Raw genomic sequence first — 26145 nt, forward strand, 5'->3', positions numbered from 1 at the left:
TTGACTTTCAATATACTTTTCTTAACCAAACTATGTCAAGATAAACCATCCACATTATCTTTCATTTTACTTGTAACCAATATACGTCATGAAAATTATCTATTTCTATTTTAAATTTTATTGAGTTAAATATAAAGAATTACTTAAACGTCACATTAAAGTCTCAATGGAAGTCGTGTTGATTTAATTAGATTCTCAAAAGTCAACATTGATATTCCGCAACAGATGCTGTTAAAAAATTTAAAGAAACAGAATACCACAAGCTTCAATGTAAAAATAACGTTATAATAATGCTAAATAATAATGTTAAATATGATAATAATCCCCTGATAATCTCTTTCTTCAAGCTGTATCACGCAGTACAGTGTTTGACAGTATTGAACTTCAAACCTTCTAACTTATGTCAACTGTAGTTCTAATAGCTCAGTTTTAGGTTACGGATTTTTATACAATACTACATAACTACATATTATATTGACCTATAATAATATAATAATGATCAATTAGCAAGATGAGATAGATTTTGTATGTGAAGCACTTATAAGCCTATTATACTCATTTTCATGCTTTTGTGCATACCACCATTTTGTTTACTTTCGTCATTGCAGATTTCGGGATGTATTGGCTACCAGTCGTTTTAACGCAGTCTTTGACGCAGATAGGGTACCGGTGTCCCTTATATAGGATAAACCAACCAGTGAAGGAACACACCCCAGTGAATGAACATTTGATAAATATTTTTTTAAATTAAGATTTTAAGCGTTTTTACTTAGATTGATTGGTAACAGTAGCTTACTACTTAACAATAGGAAATCATGTAACAATGCATTTGGTTGCCTGGTCATATAGTCTTCTCTGGAAAAAAATTTTGAATTTGTTAGTATCTGTTCAACATCTTGTTTCTATGACAAAATTATAAGGTCAGTGTTTGTATTTATCCGTTTAAAGTGCAATTAATTGCATATAATAGTTCTATTTTTCTCACTGTGAAAAAAAGAATTCAAAATATGGTTATTGAAGTTACGTTTCATTTATTTTAAGCATCATAGCATAAGCAACTACTGAAATTAGAGAGTGTTTATTAACTGGATTACCGAACGATGAAAAACCAATGAATGAACAAGTGTTCCTTTACTGGGATTTTTCCAAGTTAATGAAAATAAAAGAAAAAATTTAATTTTTTTGTACCTTCAGTCATATTATACATGAAAATTATGTTAAAAATACAAAAAAACAAATTCTAATCAGTTAAGGAACAGGCATGTTCCTTCACTGGGAATAGATTTAGTTAGATGTGATGTAGGCGTATTTCGAGCTTTGAAAACTTAAATGAAACTTCCGCTAGATCTTGAAAAAAAGAGAAGCATAAAACAATATATAGAGGTAATTTTGCACCCATTTTTAATAGGCTTTTGAGGCATCAACTGATGAAGTTGAAATGTTTTTATAAAATGTGGTATTTTTCCATTTGATGTTGAAAACGTTGACTTTAACAAATGCATGCAGGACTGACATAAAGAGTTAATGAGCAAGAATAATAGTAATAAAACATCATCGGATTACATTCCTGATTTAGACTCGACTATTGAAGTGTGAGAAAGAAAATTAAAAACATTTTTTTATTCTGTAATCAACCCCATTTTACTTTCCATTTCATGACTGAAAAAAAGGCAAAATTGTCCACTTTAACTGTGGTTACATGTTATAATTCCAAGAAAAATCTTTGTTTTTAGACATTTGTATGGCCTATAGATTCCTAAAGTGCATTAAAAATTCTCAAAATTAAGTGTTCATTCACTTAAAAATTTAGTGTTCATTCACTGAATTTATTCTCACTATGATGCTTCCTAGTGTTTTTTCTCTCAAATTAAACTATTCTTAAACAAATACTTTATTATGGAAAACACAACATTTTAGTGAAATTTAATTTAATTTTGCACACTTACTTTAGAAACTTTATTCAGTTAATTAAATTTATATTAAAACTTTTCACAGATTCAAATTCATCTAAATCAAGAAGCGCAAAAACTTTGATGAATGGAATAGAAGAATTATTTTTTATTGATTGAGTTTCAATTGGAATGAAATATAATACAAGTGTTTGATAAAGGAAATAGCTTAGTCGACATAGTATTCGAATAGAATAATAATATCATGATTAAAATTACTTAAGTAGTAGCGTATTTCGTTAAAAATAATAAATGATTGCTTAGAAGATTTAATAAATAATTTTAAACTTGTGTAGATCTTCTCATTTTTAAATTCTAAGATTAAAGTAAAATTATACAGCATCATAATTTGGGATTATACAGAATGCCCACTAGAGACAGCAACCACCCTCTTAACTTTTCAACACCTGCTGCAGCTATAGTTATAAATTTAGTGTTTAGGTACAGGATAAAAAAAAATTGGACGGCCTTCACCACCAGGTTGAAAGTTGCAGAGTAAGTGTATTTATCAACAAAATGGTATGATTTATGGAGAAGGGAGAATTTCAAAGCTGTAAATCACAATCGATTTTATAGAAATAAACTCCTTGAGAACATTAATGCTCAGAAAAAAACACTTAATTGCAATTTGTTTGCTCGAGATTTTTTGTTCGTTCTGATTAATGATATTGACAACAGCCAAGATATCTATATTTTCATTGTACAAAGCTTAAGAAGAAAAAAAGCTTTATTTCATAACTGATGGTTTTTGAATTCTTAAAAAGTTTTTTTTTCACGTAATATTTCAAGAAACGACAAAAACAATTACGCTTAAGCTTTCTTTTCTTTGAATTTATATATATTTATTCAAATTTATTTACATTTGCCACATGGCGCATAGCATTTAGTCTAGACACAGATTTTATAACTACATTATAAGCCCTTTGAAAGATAAGACGGTGGTGTCAAGAGTCAGAGAGAACTATTTGTAAGGTTAATTAAGTCTGTTTTAGTAACTTATTAGTGCTTAAGTCAAAAATTTTCCATAATATATTTTATTGAATAATCTCAAATATTGTAAAATCAGCTTAAAAGTTACAATTTAGTTCAAAATATTCGCTTAATTCATAAACACAAAAATCGTATCCAAATCTGAAAGTTAGTGGAAAAAAACTTTCAGAGCTAATTTTGCGGAATGGAAGTAAGCAAATTAATACTTTTATCGTTATGAAAAACCATATGCATATTTGACTTAATCAAATATTTAATAACTGCGGCTATTGATAACATTTCAATATTATTTTGAATTTTACAAATAATTCATGCCTCACTTTTGTTAATGTGATTTTATGATACGTTATCAGAATGACACTGATGAAAAAAATTGGTCACTGTAAATTTAAAAACCCAAACATTTTCAGCAAAGTCAATGTTGCTGAATAACTAATATTATAATGTAATGAATTACTAATAAAAAAAATTATTTTAAAATGGTTGCTAAAATCCGAAAATTTTTAATATAGTCGAATTTTATACTCAATCCAACATGTTTTATAACAATTGTGTATCCTTAAATATGCATCAGATATTTCTCCAGATTATGTTTATTCTTTCATAAAAAAATTAGATTTTAACTTTGAATAAATAGTTTATCACAAAGATAAGTTGCGCCGAGAAATTTACATTTTTTGGTGATTTATTTTCTTTTATTCATTAATTTTATTTTTTTGCCTTCCCAAAAATTTTAAAAAAATTAAACATATTTGTGAAAATAATTTTTTAATTCTGCTTTTTGATTTGTATGAATGATACAAGTTATTTTACAGACATGATGATTAACTCTATTTTTCATGCCTTATTTCCGTTGCTTCTGTTCATTTAAAAACAAGGCTGCATCATTTTTTGAATTCTACTTATTAGCTACCTGAAGTTTTTCATGTGTCTTGCTGTTAGGGAAATGAAGATAAATTATATTTTCTCTTTAATATCGAGAATAATGCTTCTGCATTTCGCCTTTTCTCAATCCTTTATTGTTTAACTGCTTCGCTAAATTTTTCTGAATAAAAATATTAATATAATCCAATTTGTAAACAAACCATCTTAAATAAAAATATTTTTGAGAATAACTTTAAGAAAAAATTTTATTTGCATGTTTAGAAATATTCATTGAATAATGAGTTACAAGAAAAAGCATAGCTTGTTTATTTAAAAAAAAATTATTAGTAACAAAAATGCAATTTAAAATTTTTTTTCCCTCTTTCCTCTAAATAAAGCTGAATTTTACTGATTGTTAGCTATTTCTAATAAACTAAAAGATTTGATACAGTACTTTGTAAACATCGTATGCAAGTGACATGATGAAGAAACACAGCATGATAATGCACTTTCAAACTTAAGTGTTAGTGTACGCAACCACATGGCTGCCAAATTTTGGGCTTATTGACTTGGCTTCAATGATCTTAGGAATTTAGGAGTTTATCAGAAGAGTCTTGTTTATAAGGCTCCAGTTAATTCAAATGAGGATCTTTGTATTTGATTAACCGACGTTGCTGCTAACCAAGCATGCTACGTACGTGTGCGTAGCATACTTGGTATTTTCGAAAATTTACTCCAATCCCATCACCTACTCTGTAGAGCATTGGTCATTTTGGTTAACACAATTTTGAACATTTATTGTAATTGACAAAGACGCTCGTACTAAACGCTTTGTATCTCTTTTTATGTAATATTTGCTCCTCAGCGTGTCATTTGGCACCCATACTCTATACCAGGGATGGGCAAACTGCGGCCCGCGGGCCAACTGTGGCCCGCCGGAAGGTTATATCCGGCCCGCAGATAGAATTTTAACTTGCCGATCCGTGGCAAATATAAACAATATACATCCATTTTCTTGTCGACTTTGTTTAAAGCTATTTCTGTTCTTTCTTTTTCAACTAAGTACTGATGACCTTTTTACTTTCTATATTTCTGTTCTACAAAACATAAATTGATGGAAATAGTTAGCACAGACAGCTTCAATTGGTAAAATGTTGAAAGCAGTTTTTTATAAAATAGCCGTATATTGGGCTCCAACTAGCGTTTGTCTTCCTCGAGGAGCAGACTTATTGAATCTAATACAGGTGAATTGTATTTCACATGTGGCAGACTGAGCATTTTAAGCTCCAACGAGCGGACAATCTAACAATCATCTGAAGCAGTTGTTTCTAAATAGTCAAAGTTTGAGTTTTGCAAATCATTACCAAAAGCTAGTTTCCAAAATTTAATATTTCATGCCTAGAAAATCAGTGCTATGTTTGCTTAATCTTATGTTAACAACTATGTTATGTTTTCAACTATGAAACAATTGTTTCAGAAGTAGATTAACAGACAAGCATTTAACCTCGTTCCTTAAAATAAGCACATCTCACATCGAACCACAATATAAGGAACTTTTAAAAATGAAATAGCAATTTCATTCATCTCATTAAATATTTAAATTAAAACTTGTACATCGTTTTTTTTTTTTTTTTTTTTTTTTTTTTTTTTTTTTAAATTTTGAAGTTTTTACTTGGCCTACCAAACATTTTTTCTCTCGATTTTTTGCCCGCGACCAAAAAAGTTTGCCCATCCCTGCTCTATACAACAAATGACTCTTAAAGCATCCTCTGCAACCCCATAAAATTTTGATCATAGATTTGGGATCGTCATGTGTAAACATGTACACATAAATGTAGAATTATGTGCAAATGTTTTTGAAGGATTTTAAATATTAAAAAAAAAAAACGATTTAAAAAATGAAAAACTATAACTGTGTTTCTCCTACAGCAATTAAGAGGCTGAATCGATTATATATTTAAAGAAACGAGATATTTTTAAGTGTTTTTCTTTAAAAATCGATTGAACTACATGTTAGATTAAATGAACAGGTACAGCTAGAAGTTCCTTTTGGTTGTGATTGCTGATTTCAGCTTACAAGAATCAATGGAGAATAAAATTGTCACCCAATGAAGTGTTGAACCTATTACCAATTGAACGATTTTAAAATAAACTTTGAGTCTATCTCTCTCATGTTTTAGCTTTGAAAATTGGTGCTAAATTCCACGTATTTCAACTTACTTTAAGTTTTTCGTCTTTCTGTTTTCTCCTTCTTAAAATGTCTTAAAAGCAAACTTTACCTATACCTACTCCTCTTTATCATTTCATAGCTTTCTGGCTCCCCGCTTGATGCTTGCACGTTGATATATTCCTATTTTTTTTAAAACTCTGCTTACTTTTTTTCAATGCTAATCTGAAGTCTCTTTTCTGTGTTTTTCTATTTCTCTTCATATATGAGATTTAGTTTATTACATTCATTTCTGCTTTTATACGCTAAACTTTGAATTTTACCATCCCTTTTAATGTTGATTTAGTTTTTGATTTTACCCTTTTCTGTGTTTTGTGACTTATTTTTGTTTCTCTCTGTGTTTGCTTTTGATGTAGGGTCTTGGCTTGGGTTCTCAGGCGCGTCTTCTGATACTACGGGGGAAGGCAACCATTCATCCCCCTTCCCCTCAAGAGAGAACAAAAACTCAGGTGGAAACCAACTCCAGGCGAAACCCCAAAACATCTGTTGCACTCTTCTATTTCTGTGCTTGGTGAAGGGCCTACTACTGATGCCTCCTGCCAGATATTGCTGAACTTTTGCGCACAACAAATTAATCACAATGCACCAGCTTTAATTCTTTGTGCACAAAAACAGCACATTCTTTTGTTAATATTTTGCCATCAGCCCAATTCTTAAACCAAGTGTTAAATTTCTTGAGTAAAAAGTGTCTTGAAAATGACATCAAACACGTTAAAACGTTTTTAAAAATCTATGCACGCTGTGAAATTGAGAAAGCGTGTTAAACAATAATATCGTCGAATTTTGCTTCAACCTTAACACGGTTTTAAATTAATCCATATTATTGTGCTTCTTTAACTTGATTTCACAATATAATTTATAATTGATTTCAGTTTATTGTTCAACTTAAACGGAAATATGGTTAAATTCAATACCTCAATAAGGTTGAAGCAAATTTTCTCAGTACTATTATTGAAAGTACCAGTATTGGGGTTCAAAACTGTATTGATTTTTCAAAGAGTGTGTCAGATACAATTCTTACGAAATTTTATTGGCACATACAAATCTTAAAGTAAGTCTAAGTGTGTGACGTTATTATTACACACACATAATTGGTACATAAAAAATTTTCTGTTAATCTACTTGTACATATCTCACTTAGCATAAATAGTACAAGTCCTTGGTAGATAATTGGAGTCAAGTCGTTACTTCGAACCACTCCAACACAATTCGAACCTTTGCGAATTGAAGCGTTGTGCTACTGGAAGATTCCATTTCAATTGAGGAAACAGACACCATGGATGGTAATTATAATACCGCAATTATAATCAGATTGTCTAAAGATTTAAACACTTGCACTTGGACCTGCATTTTATTGGGCTGTCAGCTGAGCTGAAGTCTGACACCGATTATGTTTTACCAAGCGTAACAGTCTCCGACGTCACTTTTCTTTGATGACGCATAGTCGTCCGACCCCTTGGCGTCTACTGCTGGTTTCACCGTGATTTATCCACTGTGCATGAATCAAGGCATAGCCGGTAGTCAGCAACCTACCAGTTATGCAGTTTCAGAGAATCTCATTCCTTTAAGATCTGACTTCGATGAAATACGATTAATTGAGTAACTTCTTTTATCACTCACAAGTACAAGAATAATTCCTTATTTTCCCCAGCAGCAGTTAAAACCATTCCAACTCAATCACGTATCCTTCATATCATCCTGCCATTCTGTACAATTAACACAAACACATTAAAAAAATTTCCATCATTCTAAAACTTATACAATAAAATCATTTGTTTGGAAATTACCTTGCTCATTTATCACAAGTTTGTGGTAGTATCTCATATTATTTTTCTACTCTTTTTGCAGATATCTGAAAATAAAATTTTTCCGTATCTATATACGTGTGTTATCATTTTTATGCACTCTTTACTGGCAATAATTTTTCACCTGGTGCATAAGAATTGGGATGTATAAAACTGGGACTAACAACCAAGACCTTATGTTAGTGAAAAAAAATTCTTCATCGTTACATAACTGTGCCATTTTCTCTGGGTTACGAATTAATATTGACATGTGATATTTAAGGAAATTAAGAAATGGTTTTGTTTGTGATTATCATTCAAGAAATACCCAAACTTGGACAGTAATGACTGTTTATTTATCCTTAAAAACATAAATGCCATAAAACATGGCTATAAGATAAGACCATTTTATGAACTCTTTTTATTTTTACGAGATTATGAGAAGTTTTTAATTTATTTGAAATATATGTATATCTTTTGAATATATTGTTTATACGTTGTTTGTGCACTGTAAAATAAGTGATTATTCACACACACATATATATTTTTATACATCATATTTGTTTAAAGTACATATTTATATTCGTATCTCAAACAAGTCGTATTGCATGTTAGTTGTGTATAATAGTTGTATATTATAGGATAGATATTTATATTCTGCAAATAATAGTTATTTTTAATTTATTTTAATTAATTTATAGATAATTCATAACATGATTATGGTTTGTAAATATCTCTGATGCGATTTATTAGTATTCTCTAGTGTACAAAATAAATCATCGAAAAATTATTCAATTTTTCGTAACTCTCAGGTTTTACTTTGAAAATGAACTATATATAGATGAATATATTGTATACTTGATTCATAGTTTATATATTAGAAAATCTTTATGCGTTATAGCAGCAATTGATGCGGGAATAGAATATATCTTGTTAGGAACAGATGATTTTTCTTTTGCGTGGTTTAAAGCCTCAAAAGAAAAATACTAACTTCTTTTAATGCAAAAGAAAGTTTTCTTCGTTGAAAACACTGCTTAGAAAGCGGAAGATATTCTACTGGTCACTAAATATTCACAAATTTACAGAAAGTTACCACAAGAACTTTTTAAAAAAAAATTCAAATACAAATTTCATGCTAACCTGAAGAATTTTAAAGATTTCAATGAAGATTTAGGATTAGATAGTGCCATATATTTACCTTTTGTACATTTTCGCGTACTGCTTTTGTTTTAGCTTATTATTTTGAGCTTCACCTCTTTTAAATGTATGACATTATGTGCTTATTTCATTACTGCCACCAGCCGTATGACAGTATGGTTTTAATTTTCTCATGAATTTTTGCAGTTTGCAGTGCCCTTTTATCTTTCTTTTCAGAATTATTTACCTTTGTAACATGTGCATATGGAGGAAAAATAGTCCTAATTACACAATTAGGCATTTAATAATTTTTGAGAATTCTGGTGTCAATTATTCAATTTTTAGAATAGATTTAGCTTTAAATTTTGTTTCCCGTATATTATTTACTTATTTGTTCGGATTGTTTGGTCATTCTCGATTATTATTTAAAAAATAAAATAAACTTAGATATCAGGCGATTTCTTTTTATAAAAATGTATATTTAAAATTTTTAAAAAACAATTCTCTCGAATATCATAAAAATGGTTAGCGTGTTTCATATTAAAATCAATTAAAATAATAAAATCGAACAAGCAAGAGAGCGACAATACAAGATTCAATCCCAAATATTTTTTTTCGCTGCACATAACACGGGGACTTATATGTTTTTCTGAATTTTAAAACAATTTCTGAGTTATCTAAATCCTTTAAAAAACTTTGAGAAAAATTAAATAGCTCTCTTAGATATTTAATTTTTCTCAAAGCTATTTTTCTAAAGGACAATTAAATATATATTGTCTCAGAGCTTTTAATCCCTTTAAATTCTTGTAAATGGAAGAATTAGTTTTAAATTTAAACATTTAAAAAGAAATGCTACAATTTTACAATCAGTAATCATTTTAATTTAACTGTTTACAGAGTTTAAATGATATTGCATTGTACTTTTTTTAAAAATTTTTGAGCACTATTTTGATTGGGCATTAAGACATTCCAAATTTTATCTTATGACAATAAAGCTTAGAAAGTGAGGGAAAACTGTGATAAATTTTTGAGCTATATGGACTGCTTAGGTTTATCATTAATTATATAAATTTTATTTTGAACTGAAATTATTTTAGAATTAAGTTAATTTTTAATACTTGTTTGACCATTGCATTAAAGTTATAAAAAAGTATATGTTTTGCAGAAAAATTAAAAATTGGGATGATCGGGTTTGTTGTAGAAGAATTATCCATTTTTATGGTCTACTCATTTTCAGATGCAATCAATTCAAAAATAAGGATGAAGGTAGGACTACATAATGCTAATCCTTCTAGGTTAATTCTGTGCGTGAAATATTTAACAATCAACTCAGCTAGACTGGAAAATTGTATATATCAAAACTTTAAAAATATTGTGAGCGATCTCACACGACGAAATGTTTTTTGTTATAAAAGTTGTATTTAAAATTACTATTGGGTTCATAGTATAAATGCATCCCCTTTAGTATGCAGATTATTTTTAAAGCATCGGTAATTTTTTGAAAAAATATCAATTTTATAAACATTAATAGTGTATACAAATTATTCACGCAATTAGAAAAATCGATAGAGATTAAAACTAGGCAAACTGACTTTACATTTGTCTGAAAAGATTGATTCAATTAATTCAATCGCTGTCTTTCTTTTCCACGTTTTAAAATTTTTTCAACAGTTAGTATGATTTTTTTATATTGCTCAGCTGCAGCAATTGCACAGGACAGATGCATTAAGACAAAAGAGTTCTCCTTATTTCCAACTAACATTGCTTGCATTTTTTAACATCCCTCTATGCTTGAAATCATTCATTTAGATGCTAGCTTTTGGTATTGGATATTGTCCTTTTTATAAATACTAAGCATTCTTGTAAAATAAGTAATTTAATTCGCAATCAGTTTAATTTTATTATCAAGTAAGTAAGCAATCAGAAGCCAGAATAAACGAGTGATTCACATTACTTGCTTTGTGTATAAACTTAGTGTATTCGTATTGATAAAACTTCCAAGCAAACATGCAAAGATAAGGTATCTAGGTATTAACCAATTAGGTATCTAGTTTTGTATTCTTAATATTAAAAAAATATCTGTAGCATATGTTTTTTTTAGAGCTTACTTAAAATCTTTTATATGATTTTTCTCTTTTATTTTTGCAATAATTATTTATATGCCTTTTTACAAATATTGAAAACAATGCCACAATGAAAAAAATGTCACAATTTTTATGTTTACTTTTTTCAATTTTATTTGATGTATTATTATGAATACACTATATAAGACAATTGTAAATATGAAGGAGTTGTATATGTTTCTACTTAATTGTTTTATCAGTAAACTGGGTCAAAACTTCATTATGGTAAAATTTACATGTTTTTTTAAAAATTCTTTGATCTTAGTTTATGTTATTTAGTTTATGTTATTATTCAGTAAATACTCAATTTTAAAATAATCTTCGAAAGAAGATACTTCTTACAATCTATGAACAACAAAACATAGAATTTAGAATTGTATTAAAACTTATTCATGTACAATTATTCACGAGAAAAGTAAAATAAAAAAATTAATTTCTTCATGGATATATACTTTTTTTTACTTATGTGATGAAGTAATTTTCTCAGATGTGACTTGTAAACTATAGAACTCTTCTTTTTTTCCTTCTCTTATTTTTCTTTCTGTTTCGCAACATGTTTTGATAAAAATGAATTTTACAGTGAACAGTACTGGTATCCTAAGTGACAGTTTAACTACCGTTACCCTAACCGCTGTTATTTCTTACCGTAATTTGATCTGGATTTTTTTTACAGTTTGTCGCTTAAAAAAATTTTTTTTCGAAATCAATCGAAATCAATAAAAAAATTTATGAGTTTACAAATTTAAGGTTTATATTTATTATAGAAATAGTAATGAATTAAACATTTCAGATGTTGTTTTGAAAAACGATGTCAGTTATAATATTATCACTTCGACAGATCGTAAAATGTATTTTTGAACTAGAAAAAAATGAATAGAACTATACTTGAATATTTTAAACATTTCTCTTGTTTCTGCTTTGAAAATGAATTTAAAAAAAAACTTGCAAAAGTTAGGTAGAATAAATATTTATGATAACAAAACAAATCATACATTTTAAATAAATAAAGAACAGTATTAGTATTTAACACAGAGGTCAGTAAATTTAATAAATTTATTGTCATTTTGTTATTCTATAATTATATCTATAACTCTTGAATGCATTTTGATATTTTGGAAAATTGAAATAAAAGTATGAACATTTTGTAAGATATTGATTCCTTAGTAAAGCAAAAACAATGTCAAGCCTTACATTAAGTCTGAAATAATATTCATCCCTTTTCCCATTTTTTTTTTTGGCTTTGCAGTGCTTTTAATAAGCTTAGTAACTCAGTATTATATTTGTCAGTATCACTCTGTTAAAATGTTCATTCTTAAATTACGTTGAAACAACCAGTATCAGTCTGTCCACTTAAATAACTGTAAAAGTTTACGGGTAGGAGCAGTTCATATATTTGCTGTTTTGAAACCGTTAACAACTAGTACGGTTATAAAGACGTAAGAATTAAATTTAAGTAGAAATAGGAGTTAGGTGAACAATGAAGTTAAGTTGTGGTTTAAGTAGTGTTTTGCCAAATGAACCGTGGAATGCATCTTATTATTTTTTTGGTGACGCAATTTATCGTGATAATTAGGAAATACGAGACTATTTTGTGATAAGAACCTCTGCACTGTTAAAATTTTCATTCTAAAATTATGGTAAAACAACTGGCAGCTGTCTGTCCATCTGATTAACCGTAAAGTTTACGGTAAAGAACATTTTTTTCCTTTATGGTTTTGAAACCATTTACAAAAAGTATGGTTATAAAACCATGAATACAAAACTGTACAATTTTTTAACTATATACAACTAGCATTTTTCAGAAATGTAAAAAAATATAATTATTTAACTAGACATATGAGCTCAGCTTTTCGTAAGGTAATGGGAATTGGAGAGTGCCGGACACTGGAAATTCTTCATGTGTTGAAGGGAATGGAGGAAATATTGTAGTGTCAACACTAGGACTCGAACTCCAGTTCAGCCATTCATGAGAGTGACAGATAAGCCCGCTCTGCTATGATATGTACGCAGTTTCAAGGAACTAAGTAGCTTCGTTAGTTGGTTCTAGTTGGTGCGATAAAATTCTAAAATTCTGGTTGTTTAACCGTATTCAGTGAAAGCAGTTAATAAACAGTTTTTCTCAAACTTAACAGGTTGACTACCATTTTATTTATGGTAATTTGACTGTTTTGATTAAATATGGTAAAATAACCATTCAATAAATTATTATTTAACCATTTTTTCCGAGAAATTTCTAACAGTGTGTGATGCTGATGATCTATGCTTGAATGAGAGTTTGTTTTTCTAATAGTCCAGGGTTACCAATCGGGGAAAGCAGTTCACTGGCAACTCTTCATTTGTTGAAGGAAATGAAGTGGTGTCAACGCTGGGATTCGAACCCCATACAAGCACTCATGAGATTAGCCCTCTCGGCTACAGTTAATACCCAGACGCAATTGACTGAATGGCTTTATATTGTGATCCTAGTTGGCGCGAATAAAACTCTGGTTGTTTAACCGTACTAGGTGAAAACATTCAATTAACGGTTCTCAAGGAAAAAGACTTCTTATGGATATTTGACTGTTTTGGTTGAATGTGAGAAAATAACAAATAAATTGTTATTTTACCAATTGTTGTTATATTTAAAAAAATTTCCAAGAGATTTTAACAGTGCAGATAATAACAAAAAAATGTGAAAAATCCGTTTATTGAACTATTAATTTCAAGGGCGCCGGCAGCGGGGTGCAAGGGGGTGCACTTGCACCCCCCCCCTGGCTTTTTTTTAAACAATTGAAAAGATACAGAAAAATTTTGTTATAAAATTTTTTTATTAAACATATTTTTATGGAAAAACAAATAATTAAGTAATTATTGATACATAACAATTAAGAAATTGTTTAATCAAACAAGAATTGTAATCGTCTTAACTTTTTCAATGAATTTGAGTCATCTTTGATTCTTTTCTTATGCACACTGAGCATTCACAAACTTGGCAGATATCTATGCTATATTTTTAAATTTCATTTAATAAAATGTAAATAATATTATATTTTCTATTAGTTATTCAGCTTAACAAAGGTGTATAACACAAACTGACTTCTCGCAACTGTAAAACTTCATCAACACAATAAATAACAATGTTAAGCGGGCACAAACACGTTAGTATACGAAACTACTGTTTGTAGTTATTTGTGTTTCAAAGTCAGTAGCTATGCCAGCGCGATCGCCTTTGGGCAAAATTTGCAAGTACAAGAAATTAGTACTTTTTTTTAAATATCTTGCTAACAATGAAGAAATGTATCTTGAAAAAATGAACAGATGAAAGTATATGTAATAACAAAACAAAATGTAATAGCAGAATATTTTAATTTTTTTTCGGGGGGAGGGGAGGGTAATTTGTTAGAGGGTTGCACCCCTTTTATATTATTCTGCCGGAGCCCTTGATTAATTTATTTCAATTATCAAACTAGCAAAATAGCAGTATTTAGTTTATTCAGATTTCATTAATGTTGCGTTTAAAGCAAAAAGTTGGGGGTCCCTAATCTAGTACATAAAAATGTATGGCTTTTTAAATTGCAATCAATTTAAAGTTTTAAACTGAATGCTCCAAACAGTAATAAAAACGTCTTCAACACTTAAGTAAATGTTGCGATTACGAATTGCTAATATTAATGCATGTTGTTCTTATGTTTTTTAAATCTGGTTTTCTATTTTAAGATTAATTTTTTGTACATTAATATGTGTAACATATTTAGTATTCAGCTTACTTGAAAAGTGTCACCTTCCTGGTTTGTACAGACAATACCTTTTTAAAACAGTTATTTATTTACTTTTACAGTTATTTATTTACAAAATATCAGGTAAGCATGTTAATAAAAATTAATGTAAAATTAAATAATGAAAGAATTTGTGAATGCGTGAGAGATAAAATGAACAATGCAGCGAATGAAGGAATTACTGAATGATTGATTGGGTGAAATGAGAAAATAATTGAATGATTATTTGACTGAAATTGTTATTGTGAATAAATGAATTACTACGTAATTGAGTGAATAATTTGAATGATTCAATAAACTAACTTATCATCTGAAAAACACATCGTGTAAACCATTACAGTGGGTCAATCATCAGTTAAAAGAGAGGTAATCATTTTGGAAAAGTTGAGCTTCCATGACATGTATTATTTCAGCAGTGGGATAAGTTATTAGTTTTGAAATACTCTTATAGATATCATGTTTAACGTATGGTCCAAAAGTTTATTGATCAATGATTCAGATAATATTTCTGATACAGGAAATCCTAGTTTCTTTGGCTATTTGACTCGTGACTTCATCGTACTGGAACTACTGAACGCGAATGATCCTTATGAAATAATTATCTATCGATTATGAAATAATTATCTATGATTATTATCTTTCGGTAGAGATCACACTTTACGGCTACTATAACACCACGATCTTACAATGCATACTACTGCTGTTGCACAAACACTTTCAGCGTAGATTACTCTTGACGCATGTAAGACTGATCCAGTTTCATTTCATTTATTTACGTAATTTTGAAAAATATGCTTTGATAGACTATTATGTTGGATAGTTAGTTGAGTGTCCCAGCATTTATGGAACACATTTTTCACTGATCGGCCATTTACAAATTAAAATTTTAAAATTTTCACATGTTCTGCTGATTTTCGGAGTTTCACTTTTTTTTTAATGGCTGGCCAACATTGTTCAATTGGACAAAATATAGACGTAAGTGCATTCAACACCAATGTATGAATGTATTAAAAGATACAAAAATGGAAGCATATTAAATAAAACGAAAACCTGGAAAATGTAATCTATAACGATAATTCTGACCCTCAAGTTCTGGAAAAACGCATTAATGAAGGCGCGCTAAAATAAGAAAGCGATAACAAAAAATTAAAAGAAGAAAATTACACTGAATGCAATAACAGCTATAAGGACTTTGTCATGCTCTCGTGTTGCATCAATTTATACTGGTGTATACAAAATATTAAACTTATGTCGCTCACTACGCGAATAATTAAGTAAAAATAATTTGTTTTTTTTTAATCTTTCTTAGATTTTATGGAACCGTTTTATATTATTTCTTAGGCTATGTATTTTACTTACGCTTTGCCATTAGCTGGAACTGTTGTGATAATTCTAATAGCCATCATTGTATTCAGTGCCATCTTTATTTTTTTATTTTTGTAAATCGTTTTCTTTTGTTACCTCTCTCGTTTTGATCCGATTGTCTCGAAGTTGTGTAATAACCTTAATGACTCTTTAGAGTAACAACTGGCTATTATGTGAGTTCTTTATTAAATATATGGTATGATTGGTGCACATTATTATTTATTGTTATTAATGAAGTTTATGACTAGCCTATGGATTCTTTTCTCAACAACCAGCTCTCGGCCAATAACGTGTCATGTAGTTCAAAAAAACCTTACTCTTGAGACCAATAGTATGATAGTGACAATTTAAATAACATTGCGCATCGGATACCTTTACTTCCAAACAGCTTAGTACCCATCAATCCGAAGCAGGGTGGCCCATTTTTTCCTTACTTTATTCAAATATTTTGTATTATTTCACTGAATATTTTATATACTTTTATTTGAAATATTTGACATTTCATTTCAGAATGCCCTAAAGGCCAGTTTTCCTACCAAGGTTTATGTGTTCTGCAGTGCCCATCTGGGCACTATGGAAGCGCTGTTGGCAACTATCGTAGCACACATGAGCTAACCACATCCGCTTGCTTACCGTGTCACTACAGCTGTGTAGAGTGCCATGGCCCTAATGACTATCAATGCGTACTGTGCCACGATGACGCGCTGCTTATGGATGGGTACTGCGAGCCGAAAGTCATGGTGGACGAAGTCCAATCATTCACAGCATGGAACGATGTTGTGGTTGGCGTCTTTACTGTCCTCTGCCTTATAACTGTTGCTTTAACAATATACGTGGTTGTATCACTTTGGCCACCACCATGTTGGAAGAGCAACAAAGCTGGTGGAGAATATGTGAGCGTTAAGCAAAGGCCATCACCCAATCAGAATGAAGCAATGGCGTCGTTTTTGCAAAAACCACTTCCAGATATAACTGGAAGTAAAGTGATACCTTATTACGATAGTGATGGTGAACTTTGATAGTAAGTGTGATTGATTCGTTGTTGTGAATCGTTGTTGTTGTTTCCATTTCAGCAAATCGTTGAAGTGAGGTTAATAAGTAAATGTGACTTCGGAATTTTGAGCTTGCGCCATTTTTACAAGGTAACTTGTAATTCATTAGTGAGGAACATTTCTTTAAAATCAATCACTGGTGCAAAGATTTTAAAATTTTACTTACAGTCATTATACACCTTTTTATTTGGAACTACATAAATGTTTGGTATCCAGTGAGCTCTAAAAGTTGTAGAAGCTCAGAAGCCATATTATCATTACTATTTTTCAAGTTCTATGTGTCTATTAAAGACGTGCTCTTTTATAAACTCCCCCTCCCTCAAATGTATAGTTAATTTAATTTAAATACAAGAAGTATTTTTCTTCATGTGATATTTGTCTCTAAAATTGTTTCCGCTTATTTTACAATAAAAGGTTTATTATTAGTATTCCAATCATGGATATTTTTGTGCATTTTGTCACAAGCAGCTATTAAGTTTAGGAGTTTTACCTACTGCTATTTATTGAGAGCCTCGTGTAATACAATGCACTTGAACTAAGGCTCTACCAAATTAAGATTTTTATTATAATTGTGTCACGTAATATTGTTGTGTGATGTAACTTGTTGCTCATAAATTTGTTTTCCACTACATAATTTGTTCCATATTTATTTGCATATCATGTTTTTTCAACTGAATTCCGTATTCTTACGCATGATAATACACTTTTTTTAATACTGACCATGCTCTTGAGCGATATTTGCAATAGCCATAATAAAGAAGTATCTTAGTATATTTTCTAGTTTACTTTTTATGTTAAAACCTATTATTACCTGCAGATTTTTTATAATAATACTTGCATTTAAAATAGTATTGATTTCAAACTGTGTGGATCAGTTTAATATTATTTCAATGGCTTTTAAATGGGAAAAAAATCAAGTTTTTTGTCGAATTAAGATTGGTTTTAAAAACAAACACGTTCTTAAAACAAATAAGAAATTTTCGTAAGTAAATATTAATGTTTTTAATTTGAAGAAGTGTAAACATATGGAATTTAGATTTTATTTCTTCAAAACCATTTGTGATTAATGAGTTTCAATGACTAGAAATAAACAAGCTGTTACGTCACCAACTTCATCATCACTATATAAATGTTTCTGACATATCGGAGTTGGTAAAAATTCGATTTTTTTGCATATCGTAACATATCGAGATGATATAAAAAGTTAAAATTGCTGTTAAAATATTTATGATTGTATCTTTGTTACCCAAAGGAAATATGTGTATCTTTATGCTGTTGAAAAATGATGATTTTTTGAAAAAGAATCTAAAAAAATGTGTATTGGTAATTTTGTTTGTATTGAATTGCAGTTGTATCTATCAAGAAACATTTAACTTTTTTAAAATTATTAAACATAAACACTTTACGTCTATTGCTAATTCCATGTTTCACCATTGTGTGATATATTAAGTGCACAAAATTGCCACTACATTTATTGTAAAGCCACTATACTGCCATTATACTTAACTACTGGGAAAAAGTTTAAACTCACTAATCTTTATCTTCATGGAAACAAGATTTCAAAACTGTAATAATTGATACCGTATAATTTCGTACATAAATCGTGCATTTCTGGGTAATTTTCGAAAACATCATAAGTTATAGCGTCGGCTAAATAACCAAATTCGCCTATTCCTCTCAAAAATTCCTCTTGAACATTCCTTTCAAAATATCACAAGAAATGCAGGACAGCCATGTTAATTCTAAATTTACCGAGTTATATCCGTTTCTTTCAATATAAACTTTTTTCTTTGCCTTTTCTTTCACCATTCATTCGAATTTTAAAACAGATAATGATTAGAACAATAACGTGCAGAAAATGTTAAATACACTAACTTCAGAGTTCAAGTAGCTCTCTCTGTTAGAGTCTAATTTACGTTGGCTCTTTGCCAAGTTGAACTACAATACTAATGTTGCCCATTCTGACAGGTAAGGGGAAAGGCCTGAGAAAAATAGAAAACTTAAGTAGAAATGGAAGAATCGGTGCGACACTGGATATTTTTTCGAAGCAAAAGTTGAAATTTATTCACAAAGATGGATTTTTTTCTTTTTTTTACATTGACTAATTTGTTTTGAATGTCGGGTAAATTTTCAAAGAAAAAGCGTACTCTTGGCATACACATAGACTGACTTATATTCAGAATTATACGATATTCATAATTTACGAGATTTTCTTCGTTATTGATGAAATTATTACTGAGAAATATTACGACAGAACATTTCATCAAATTTGATGATGCACATTCAGACAAAGGCATTAGATTCAATACAACTTATCAATCACACAATTGGTTAGAAAATACGACCTAGAATATAAAACAGGGAAAGTAAATAAGTGCTGAGCCATTGGACAGGAATAAACCCCTAAAGGTCCGTTTAATAAGCGAGTACTGTAATACCAATTAAAGGATTTAGAATATTAAACAAATAAAATGTTGGAAAACTCCCCAAATGCATTGAGATGACACACGAGTAAGGAAGAAGTTTATAAGGAAGATATTTAAAATTCCACCTTTCGTCAAATGTGACGTGATCACGGGACAAGCTGGACATAGTAGAGATGAAATTGTCAAAAATAACGAAATAAAGGCTCAAAAATTGTTGAATCGTCAAAAATGAATTTTATTTTTGGTAGTGCACTCAATTGAACTGACCTAGAAATTGAAGTTTTAATTTAAAATTCAAATGTACACCTTTTTTTTTTCAATTTAAAAGCTTTAAACATAATTTAAAATTTTGCTGCCGAATTAAGATCAACCCAAAAAAAACTTTTTTTCCCTTCTAAACTAACTATTTAATTGCAATACTTTTTTAAATGTTTGACAACGTTTAAGAACAGAAAAAATTATGCATAGATCGATTATAAAAATGGATTATGTGAATCACAAGTTAGCATTTTTTTAAAAATTAGTCTATGCATTTGAAAAATCATTGTTCATCCAGTACAAAACCAAATTTTAAGCATTGTTCCATTTACCACTGTTGTGCAAAATTTTGTATGAATGTGAATAGCACCACTTCGGGAAGATTTCAAATTTGTGATAAGTTTTGACATGCGTGAAACCAACTATATGCATCTTCTTAACTTTTTAATGTCTGTGACCATAGTTGTTTAATTATGTTTAGGTACAGTAAAGTGGCCATACGGTACCGCTGGCAGTGCCACCTGGTGAATAACTGTGGGGTTAGCGTTCAAAATTAGAAAACGATACGAAATGAAGAAAGTTAATTATAAAGTTGTAGATCACCATTCAGAACGATTAACGCCTGGGAAAAATTAATGCTAAAAAAAGGAAGATTTAAAGCTGCTAATCATTTGTTTGTGATTTCCATCTCTAAATTTTAAAAACCCGATCTTAATAAGAGAAGATAACCAGGTATCTCAAAATAATTTGATTTTCATTGTTCACAATTTCTCTTAATATTTGTACATCTTTTGATAGCTAGTTTTTCCTTCTAACATTTTTTCGTCAAGTCACATTGTTGAAATAATAAACAAGAGAACGCTCTTTTCCAAGCCTTAATGTCCTGAAGTTATCTTCTCTCACTAAATTGATGTTGCTCTATGCTTCATTTTATCTATTTATCTCATATCATTTTAAAGATAGCAACATTAATTCCGCATTTTTTCCCTGGTGGACTCGTTTTACCTTGGAGCTTGAGGCACTTTACTATACATAAACACCTTATTAACTACTTTACTTGCAGCCGTTAGACAAATGGAAATCTGTTTCTTTAAAGATAATATAGTGCTAAGTTCAAACTTATTTTCAGAAATACATATATACTACTTCATTCCCTACTGATGTTTTTCATGTATCATGAGAACATCTTGAAGGTGTTTAATTTTTTTTTTTTTTTGAAAAATAGTTTAGATTTGATTATAGTTCAGTTTGAAATGGCAATCTTATAGCACTTTGTGAAAGAAAAAAAAGTGTTATTTTGTTGTGCATGCTAATTGTTTTAAACGTTTGACTGTATATCAGAATCATAGTACGTATCTTAAAGTTGTATTTAAATGTAAATAAAATTTGAATAAATCGTTTGATGATTTAATGCATCTATTTTGTGTATTGTGAATTGTTACTTCTTCAGATCAAAACACTATTTCACTTTAAACCATACAATTGTTGAAGTTTGCTAAAACTAAAATACCATGAGTAATATTTAACGCGGTGTTTTAAAAAGTGGTGATAAGATGTGCAGTTTCTCTGTTCACTGAATAAAACTTATAGTTTGAACTAAAGGGTTACAAGTAAGATCTGTATACTTTTAAATTAAAAATAAACTTCACTGCGATGAGTGTTATTATTGTGATTTTCTTTTTAAAGTTTTCGATATTTAATACATGGCATTTATTTAAAATTGACTTAATGCAAATACCCACGTCTGGATTTAAAGATTCAACAATGGACCTGCAATTTTGTCCACTTTGCCATAGGTGTTTTTATTTCAAAAGTTACACGGATAATTCAGTGTTTAAGACCATGTAGTGTTTTTGGTTTATAGTAAATAATTTTTTGAAACAATCCTACAGAAAAAAAATCAAACGTAGCTATATCATATGGTCTTGTTGGCCAGTTTACACCCGTTTTTCTGGAGATTACGCAGCCACTAAAAGTCTCTTTCAATAAACTGATTGTGTCACGAAATCTTTGGTATGTTGCACCATATTATTGAAATCACATATCTTTCACTACAAACTAATTTAATTCATGCCAAAAAAAATATTAATTTATCATATTTCTGAAAAGCTCTCTGATAACTCGTCATTTTGTTTTCCAAAAATTATAGTTCAAACCAAACTATTAAACTCTATATTTTCGTGGTGGTTGGGATGGTTTTTTAAGAACGTCACGTGTATTTTCCTCTAACCTAATGCGAGAATGTGACTTATTAGAAACCTTTAAATAAAACAGAGCACGAAACGCATCTCTGATAAGTTAATTATATTTTTAAAGACATCTATATGTCTTTCCATAGTAATTTGTGAAACAATATTGAATTCAAATGTCGATTTTGGCAAACATCGGAGACTAAATATGGTTGCTGTGACATTTACTTCAAATTTCGTCCTTTAATTTACCAAACAAAATACATTTGTTGAGGGCCGAGATGGCCAGGTTAGTAGGAAGTGTCGCACTCGTGTTCGAATGTAGCCGGTCGAAGAATCCCCATTTATTAAATTGTAACTGATGCACGTTAAATCTGTCTGGGACTCGAGTTTCCATAACAAATCAATACCCCTGGGGTATTGAATTGGAGATTAGTTGTTCTCAAGCTCGGATCAAAATTACGATTTGCAGATGGATAAAAAGGTGCGTGAATGAGTCCTTGTTAAACGGGCTCTGACGTATGTGTGTGGCAAAATCGTATTTTTGGTCACGGATGGTGGCACTGAAAAATCAGAAGCACACCCTCTGCCTTAAAAATTCGCTTGATTCGCTTGGAGATTTAGGTTTTATGTGCTTTAATTCTGATGCTTTGGATGCAACAAAAATAATCTGATAAATTAGTTCTGCCTAGACAGAACAACCCAGACGTTGGTATCGCATCCACTGATCGTATGAATACACAAAATGTAAAATTAAATTATTGAATTTATAATTAAATGATTTGGTTTAGCAATCAGACATTCTTCCTCTTAAACTTCTAGAAAAAATTATTACTGCATGTTGGGGACAAATACAGTGAAAAGAGGAATGTCAAAGTCCACACCAACTGCAAGTGCAGAGTTATATCGATAAGTCACAGAAAGGGCAACGATGACAATCAGTTGTCAGTATCTTGAGCAGCCAGTATCACACAGAGATTAGGTTTTGTAAAACCTTGAGCGGTTCCACGAATATTCTCTTGTTATTTTTATTTCCAAGAAAACTTTTTTCGTTTTTTCGTTTAATTTACTTCATCGTTTTTTCTTCAAACAAAATTTCAGACAGAAAATGGAAAGCTCGACGAATTCGTTGACAATTTTCGGAGCTGAGTAACCACCCCAAACAACAGCTACATCTTGATCAGAATGTTTATGTAAATGATGAACATGGCCGTCAGCTATAAATCTTAAAAAAAGACTGTATTTTTTTGAAGTATCCACTACCGACGAAGAATATTGGTTGCCAATGTATGTGGTACCACCCCCGAGGGGGTATAAGGACTTTTCGGAAAAGTTCTATTACTTAAAGACGAAAGCTATTTTAAATACTAAATCTACATTAAAATTCATTATTTTGTTTATTTTGTATCTCTGCCTACATTAAATGTTATTATAGCATTTATTAATTTAGCGCTTTATCAAGAAAAAAATTACTAACCAATTGAAAAGACAACACTTTTGCTCATGTGCTACTTTACACTGAAATATTTTAACACTAAAATACTCCAAGATTTTGTTTTCTTCCTAATTCAATTCTTATTTTTTAGGAAATTATTTCAGTATTTTTTCATTCAACATGTACATAATGTTGCAATAGTTTTGAATTTCCGTTGTTTATTGTTATGTCATCCTGACAAATTTATTAATAGACAAAAATATCGGTAATTGAATAATTTTTTTTACATATAATGATAAGCGTATACATATTTGCCTACCTTTAACAGATCGTGCATACAAATTAGACAGTGACATATAAAAAAAATTACGATTTTATTTTTTGAAGAGATTGAAGGTATTTAAACTTTCTTCGCAGTCTATTTATTCTAAAAACTTCAAATTTCCCACAGTTAGTTTACACCTTATTATTAGTTGATATACTTTATAAGCTGTAATATTTAGTTGATTGTTTAAGTTTAAAGATTAAATTCATTAGATAAAAGATTAAATTCCTACAAAAGTATGGAGTGAGCAACAGGTTTAAAAATATTTAATTTTGTGTTGATTTTTATATTTGGAACCCTCCAAAATAGATTCGAATTCCAGATCCCTAAATTATGAGAAGTAATATGAGCAATAATCCGGATATTATTGTCCCAATAAGTTAGTTAGGAGCGAGAAGTTGTCTGGTTTATCCAAAGAAAATTCTATGCAGGAATTTTTTTGCATCTGAATGGTTAATTTTTTACAAATACTTTTTAATTTACTAGTGGAAAAAAAATGAATCAATACAAATTTTTATAAAATATCGAAATACATTTTTTTTTTATTTTACATGAAAAATATGCAACGTTTGAATAAAATCGGTCGAATAGCTGAGTAATAAAATTTTGAAAAAATGTCATATATTGAAATTTTATTTTTGCATGAATTAATTTACGTATGCAAAAAATGGTTTATCAATAACGACAATGTTTGTTTTTATAAACATTGCATTCTAATAAGTGATAAGTCGAACAGTAAATAAAAAATATAAAATGCAATGTTTGTTTTGCGATGTTTGTTCTGCAATGTTGCGTCATTTAAAAAAATGATATTATATGATCTTCAAAAATGATATCACATTCCTTGTTATTGTTTAAAAAATGCTGGAGATCAAAAAATACAAAGTAATAATTTCATCAAAAATTTTAACGAAATAATAATATAAGACAATTGCAAAACACATATCCCTAGTGCTGCCATCTAGATTTCAATATGAATTCTAGAGAATTATTTGAGTTTTATAATTTTATAATTACCTGAGAATTTATTTTATAATTATTTGATAATTATTTGAGTTTTATAATTTTCAAAAAGTATTAAAAATAGTAAATTTGGTGAGGACAGTATTTTTTTGCAGCACTTTTAGGCTTTTTTTGCAGTTACCAAAGTTTACATAGATCACTTGTGATGTAATTTTGATTAAGTTACCTTCATTTTCTCAACTGCTGTCAAGAACGAACTCTTATGTTACATCAACTAGATTTTTTTTTTCTAATCAAAACAAAATCTATTTTGTAACTGGTGATTGTGGTTGATTGAGCTACAAGAACATTTAAGTCTATGCATAAAAAATTATGCTTCAAAACCCAAAAATATAAAAAATTTTGTAATCTGGTTTTTAAAAAGTGAAACTTAAAAATTGTTGAAATGAGAAAATAATTTAGATTCAAATTAGTTATGAATAAATAAAAAAAATACCAATGAATAACACCTAGCTAATGAGATAATCAATCTGTCATATTCTAAGAGATACTCATTTCTATGAAACAAATTAGATATTTTTTCAAAGATGAGTAGATGTTACAGAGTTTACGATGAAAAAAAAAGTTTAGCATTTTATAATTAGTTCGCGAATTATAATAAAAAAAAATAAACATTTAACATTTTGCTTACGGCGCTTTGCTTGTCGAAGCCATGTACCAGCCGTCATCAAAGGGTTAATAGCTTCCCTTCATTAAACATTTCTTATTAACTATTTTACTTATAAAATTGTAGTTTTTCAAATATTTTGCAATAATTACAGAAAAAGGTTGTTAAAATTTTTAATTAAGGTTGTATTTGTAGCACCAGTCGCACAGAAATCGTAACATCGGTTCACACGACTTTTTTCTCTCGCTGTCATTTTCGATGTGTCTTTTCATGTCTCTTCCGTTGCTTCCTATAAATTAGAAGTTTTATTTTTAAATAAATGTGAAAAAAATCCTATTACTGCTCATGGAAAAAGAAGAATTTCAAAATGAAAATAATACGTTTTAATCCCAGTCTTTTCTGTGCAATGTCGCTCTTATTTTGCATTTTTATTACAAATAAACATTTGTAATTTTCATCCGTTTCTCTTTTATGCATAGTAATAGCAGGTTATTAAAAATATCCACATAGTTTTTTTTAAAAACATATTAAATATTTATCAATAAAAAAAAAGGTTTAATATAAGGAAACTTTTCACAATGTAACGTTTGTCTTCATGGAACGACCCTAAATAAGAACAGCAATTAAGTTATAAGT

General features: G+C 29.5%; 1 protein-coding gene across 2 annotated transcripts in view; it reads left to right on the forward strand.

The window, feature by feature from the left end:
• LOC139426087 (furin-like protease 1, isoforms 1/1-X/2) overlaps positions 1 to 21345 on the forward strand; it is a 192961-nt gene extending 171616 nt beyond the window's left edge. The window contains exon 15 of one of the 2 annotated variants that reach the window (XM_087167959.1): positions 16705 to 21345. In XM_087167959.1, coding sequence (XP_087024085.1) covers positions 16705 to 17213 — 509 coding nt within the window. In that variant the 3' untranslated portion in view covers positions 17214 to 21345. Of the gene's footprint in view, positions 1 to 6386; positions 8893 to 16704 lie in introns of those variants that run through there. The other variant, XM_087167960.1, reaches the window with a different exon arrangement.
• The last annotated feature ends 4800 nt before the right edge of the window (positions 21346 to 26145 follow it).

The sequence above is a fragment of the Parasteatoda tepidariorum genome, chromosome 7 (assembly GCF_982258835.1).
Source record: "Parasteatoda tepidariorum strain Cologne lab strain chromosome 7, Ptep-v5.0, whole genome shotgun sequence".
NCBI classification, from domain to species: domain Eukaryota; kingdom Metazoa; phylum Arthropoda; class Arachnida; order Araneae; family Theridiidae; genus Parasteatoda; species Parasteatoda tepidariorum.